At 43.8% G+C, this 4697-nt stretch overlaps 1 protein-coding gene across 1 annotated transcript; it reads right to left on the bottom strand.

Annotated features, from left to right (window-relative positions):
* Positions 1 to 272: 272 nt before the first annotated feature.
* LOC129831114 (thioredoxin-interacting protein-like) lies at positions 273 to 4344 on the bottom strand. Its single transcript, XM_055894176.1, has 6 exons — positions 3870 to 4344; positions 3206 to 3281; positions 2953 to 3100; positions 2125 to 2484; positions 1529 to 1831; positions 273 to 1412 (listed from the first exon to the last, which is right to left on the bottom strand). The coding sequence occupies exons 1-6, from the start codon at positions 4123 to 4125 to the stop codon at positions 1365 to 1367; spliced, it is 1191 nt and encodes a 396-aa protein (XP_055750151.1). The 5' UTR covers positions 4126 to 4344; the 3' UTR covers positions 273 to 1364.
* Positions 4345 to 4697: the final 353 nt, after the last annotated feature.

Raw genomic sequence — 4697 nt, forward strand, 5'->3', positions numbered from 1 at the left:
GTGTAAATACTAGGGGCAGATCTGCATATAACGTTTTCCCATTGCGCCAACATGAGTTTATTGTGAATGCAGGAACATTGCCTTTACATTTCAATTGACCTATAATGAGGATATTCTGCAATACAGTTTGAATCCCACCCAAGGCTTTTAATTAAAATTCCCTTTCAGCAAAGGGATCATCTCTATAAGCAATTGTGGCCTGGTACCGTTAACACTTGGCGTAATGATTGTAGGTAGTCGTCATGCACATTAGATTTGTACCACAAGACAAATTAATTTCAACTTTTTATTAATAGATACTAACCCATAGGGTCTCATACAATACAAAAAATATGATCTGGACAAAATATAAAAGATGCATTGCATGTGTTCTCACAGATCAGTCTTGGTCATTCAGTTGAGGGCCTGCTTAGGCATCCCACCGTAAAACACTGTCTAGGAGAAACCAAATATATTGACAATAATATTCACATACGTTCATTAGTCAACGTCTGATATCATGTGCGAGGAGTTAAGCCTAAATACACCCCAGTTTGGCTTAGTGATTCAGCCCTCATTTGGAATAAGAAACAATTTGAGCCCTTGCCATAATATATTGAGGTTTGTTTTGGACACTCAAACATAACAGAAACCTTGTTTGTTTTTTTAAACCAGGAGATCTCCTGTAGGCAGTTACAGAGCAATATGCATCCATAAAAAAGTGCAATACCACATAGAAGTAACATTTTCAAAAACACTGGTACAGAAAAATATATGGACTCGGCACGATTGTCCCTTGGTAGAATATATCTCTCAACATGCCGCAATTATCAAAAGCAACAAATATTCTCTTAACATCTGTCTGTCAAACAAAATTGCTTACTTTCATTTTAGAAATAAACAAAAATATGGTTCCTCAGATGAAATCCCAATTTTCATGAAATACAGGAATTATATGAATTGACTATACACTATGAAGGACGGACACCCAACAAGCAAAGAGCTTATACATAATCAGTTGGGGCCTTGTCAACATGTGCTTGGCCCCGGTGGGAAACTAATGGACAAGACATCGCAAACCACAAGGTCTGCAGTGTCACGTTCTGAAACCAGAACAGCAACAGTTCAGGAGGAAACAGAACAAGATCAGCTTAGATGGCGCGGCAAAGATTGCCGACAGCACGGGCACAAGAACAATTCAGCCTCTTGCACTTCACATCCTCTTCCTTTCTCGATGCAGGGCCAGCTCCGATATCCGCAACATCACTTCTCAAAGTCCGTCCAACACTTCTTCCATAAGTAGTTTGGCTCTTGTACTCAAGTGAGCTAAGTGCCGAAAGTGGCCCTTGTGCAGTGGACCAGAGTTGTGGAAGCGACAAGGTAGTTCAGCAGACCTGCAGCATGTGAGCGTTTCCACTGAACTCCTCATCAACCTGAAACAGACGAGACGCTTTGTTAGATCACCTGTTCATCAATTCAATCACCTTTCAACTAGTACCATCATGGAGATATCACTTAATCACTCTGCATTTATTTTCGAGACACTCACCTCAGAGTAGGCAGGTAGGTTCGGGAACTGGAATGCAGAGGCGTGCATGAAGATGGGGCTTTCGTCACCATCGTAGTCATTCAGCAGGGGCGTGAGGGGCTGGTCCAGGCGGCAGTCACGCGTGACATCACAGTAGCTGGGGGGAGCAGAAGGCATGCGCAGGGACACCCAGCTGGCTGAGGCGTTGCTGACTGAGCCATCTGTGCTGCTCATGCTGTTGGTGCGGCTTCCCAGGCCGGCTGTGCCTATGACCAGCGGCAGCTCCAGGATCAGCTTTTCGCTGCCTGGGATGTGCATGTAGATCTGGAGGAAGGGATAACATTAGAAACCAGACTTGCCGAGTGGCCATTTCAAAAGGTTGCATGTCTAAACTAGTGCGGTCACTTGGCTAATCCCCTTATCCAACTGAAGGGATCTGGCAGATTTACAGTAATGACCATAGTATTACAAGCATGTCTATGATGAGTTAGTTTGAAGGTTGATCAATAAACTTAATTTCCCCAATGAAAGTTCTTTGCTACTAGAAACGGCTGCTTACCACCAAAACCATTAGCACTATGCTATTATGCTAGTTGGAGGGGGATCAAGATGCTCACCATGAGGGCATACTCTACACGGATGATGTTGCAGCCCAGCATGGAGGGCTTGATCTTGGGCACCCGGATGGTCTTGCCCTGCCAGGCGTCGCACATGCCGGAGATGATGTGGTTGCCGCGCACTGAGGAGAGCTTCTGCCGGAAGACTTTGGTCCTGCCATTGGCCTGGTAGGTGTGCTTGGAGATGATGGCCGCCTTGGGGACTACAATCCGTGAGCAGGTGTTCTCAAACTTGGCGCAGATGCAGATGTCTTCACCCTCACAGAACCCCTTGCGGTCAATCTTGGCATTCAGGGACACCTGGCCATCAGGAATGAACATGCAGGTGACCTTCTTCTCCTTCATGCCACCTGTAGGAGACTGAAGAGGGGGCAAGAAAAATAGTGGTTTCACAGGGGCTCACTTGAACAGATGTTTAACCATGTTTTTTAGAGCTCCAATTCAATATCTCTATTCCTTCATGTCCACATAAATGCCGAGTTAACTTAATAATTAAAGACTTCTAGGGTCTATGACCTGAATTGCATGTGGTCAAATCTGTCCATGCTTTAAGGCTTTACAAGGAAGGCAGATGCGCAGGATATGACAGGTGCCCGACCTGAAGCTTTACGTCAGGACCCGACTAATCCCACATTTAAAATTATAGCTCAAGGGAAAAGTCTGCTATGCAGACTGCTCACTCTTAATGCTTTCAAAATGTCATATGTTGTGTATCAGAAATACTATTAAAGATGAGTTTCCTTTCAGACTTCAAGTGGCAAGTTAGCATGCAACTCAGCTATTTCTACTTTTGCAGTTCAGGCTGCGGTAAGTGAGAGATGAACTCACCAACAGATCTGGTGTGTTCACATCCAGGGGCTCCTCCACCTCAAAGTGTTTCTTACACTCCAGGGCAGGCTGAGCAGGCCTCTCCATAAAGGCCTTGACATAGTATTGGACATAGCCAAACTTGCCCTTGTAGGAAGACACAATCTGCCTTTGGGGAAACAAAAAGGTAAAGATAAGACAGAGCCACAGACCCAGAGAGGAAGATATATTGTATTGACTCAATAAAAGAATACAGGCCAATGCAGAGACTTACCCTTGCTGGGGGAGCTCAAATCCAAACATGTACTCATACTTGTTGCCAGGTCTAAGGAGAACTGATCCATCTTGATCTGAAAATGAAAAGAAAACTATTTAATAAAGGTGATTTATCTTGCCAATTCCACTAATCAGGCAAAAGGTTGGTTTATTTTATTTTTACTTTACAGCTGGCCTGTATTATACTAGACCTGGACTTTATCAGCTATGTTAACTTCCTGCTTGTGTTGGGGGTTTGCCAAGGACACCATGCCACTCTGCCAAGTATGGTGAAACATAGATACTAAATGCTTGACACCTCATAAGGGGATTCCCTGTATCGACTGACCATACACTGCTCAGTTAATGCTGCCATAATCTTTTGCATTGTTCATTCCATGAAATTCAACTCTAAATCAATGACTCCTCATAAGTAGGGGACACTTTCAGTCTAAATAACAGCAAATATAACTGCTTGGTAAAGTAACCTAATAACGTTATTTCACATGAACTTAATCTGTAATTCGACCCTTAGTGACATTTGAAATGCATGTCATTATCACGAAATTGATTCGAGTCACTAACCTTAGCTAGCAAGTTCATCATCATCGACAGCAGCACCAGCTAAACTGGCATCCACATGGCTACACTTGAAAACAAGTTAAATTCTAGGAGGATCTTACCAGCTGGCTGGTCATCAAGTTGAACAACCTCTTCGTATCTCAAGTATTCATTCTCCTCTCGGCATTTCTGCTTTCCTTTGGCATATTCCACCTTTGCGCATCCAACTCCGAGCACTTTCATAGCAGAGACTCTCGTCACCTCAGCTACTTCCACCAGGATCTTCCCGGCTACTTTGTCTCCACTGCAGTAAAAAGTCTTGCTAGGATCGCTGAAAACAACCTCGAAGGTTTTCACTCTCTTTGACATAACAACCATGTTCGCTATTTAATTGATATCCAAGTCGAAGAAGATTTGAACTGCAAGAAGTTCAGAGCTATTCCAATTCGAAGTTTTGTTGTTCAATTAGACTGTCAATATGATTGAGTGAGTGAGGTTCAGAGGTCTACGATTGTGAAGCAGAGCAAAATGCTTGCTTTATAGCGTACGACTAAACTCATGTGTTACCTACTCTCATGTTATCAGTGTGCGCAATAAACCAAGAAGGCGCAGCTTTTATATGAGGACACCAGCCAGTGATTCACCAGGGTTGTCGATCACCTAAACTGAGCATGTGGAAGCAGAATGCACATCATGGCTCAGCGCATGCACATCACTGTCATTGGTTGAAAAAGATGTTTGTTTCGTCTTTAACCAATCACCACCCGGGAACTGCGCGTGGACACCTCGTGGCTGAGAGGATAGCGCGAGTGCTCAGCAGCTGTAACGGATGCGGAGGAGTGGCTAGACTAGACGCTTGTCTGGAGAAAGAAATTAACTTCACAAGCCCGGGACAGGAAGGAGAGAATTAATTTGCCCTCAAGTCTATAATATGATTTAGTATTTTACAG

This window comes from Salvelinus fontinalis, chromosome 32, assembly GCF_029448725.1.
Source record: "Salvelinus fontinalis isolate EN_2023a chromosome 32, ASM2944872v1, whole genome shotgun sequence".
NCBI lineage: Eukaryota > Metazoa > Chordata > Actinopteri > Salmoniformes > Salmonidae > Salvelinus > Salvelinus fontinalis.

What these genes read in the sequence shown, in the direction of transcription:
- LOC129831114 (XM_055894176.1), bottom strand. Translation starts at nt 4,125, where the DNA reads ATGGTTGTTATGTCAAAGAGAGTGAAAACCTTCGAGGTTGTTTTCAGC. An exon ending in ACTTGATGACCAGCCAGCTG is followed by an intron (nt 3,282 to 3,869) that starts GTAAGATCCTCC and finishes TTTCATTTTCAG; the next exon opens with ATCAAGATGGATCAGTTCTC. An exon ending in ACCTACCTGCCTACTCTGAG is followed by an intron (nt 1,413 to 1,528) that starts GTGAGTGTCTCG and finishes CGTCTGTTTCAG; the next exon opens with GTTGATGAGGAGTTCAGTGG.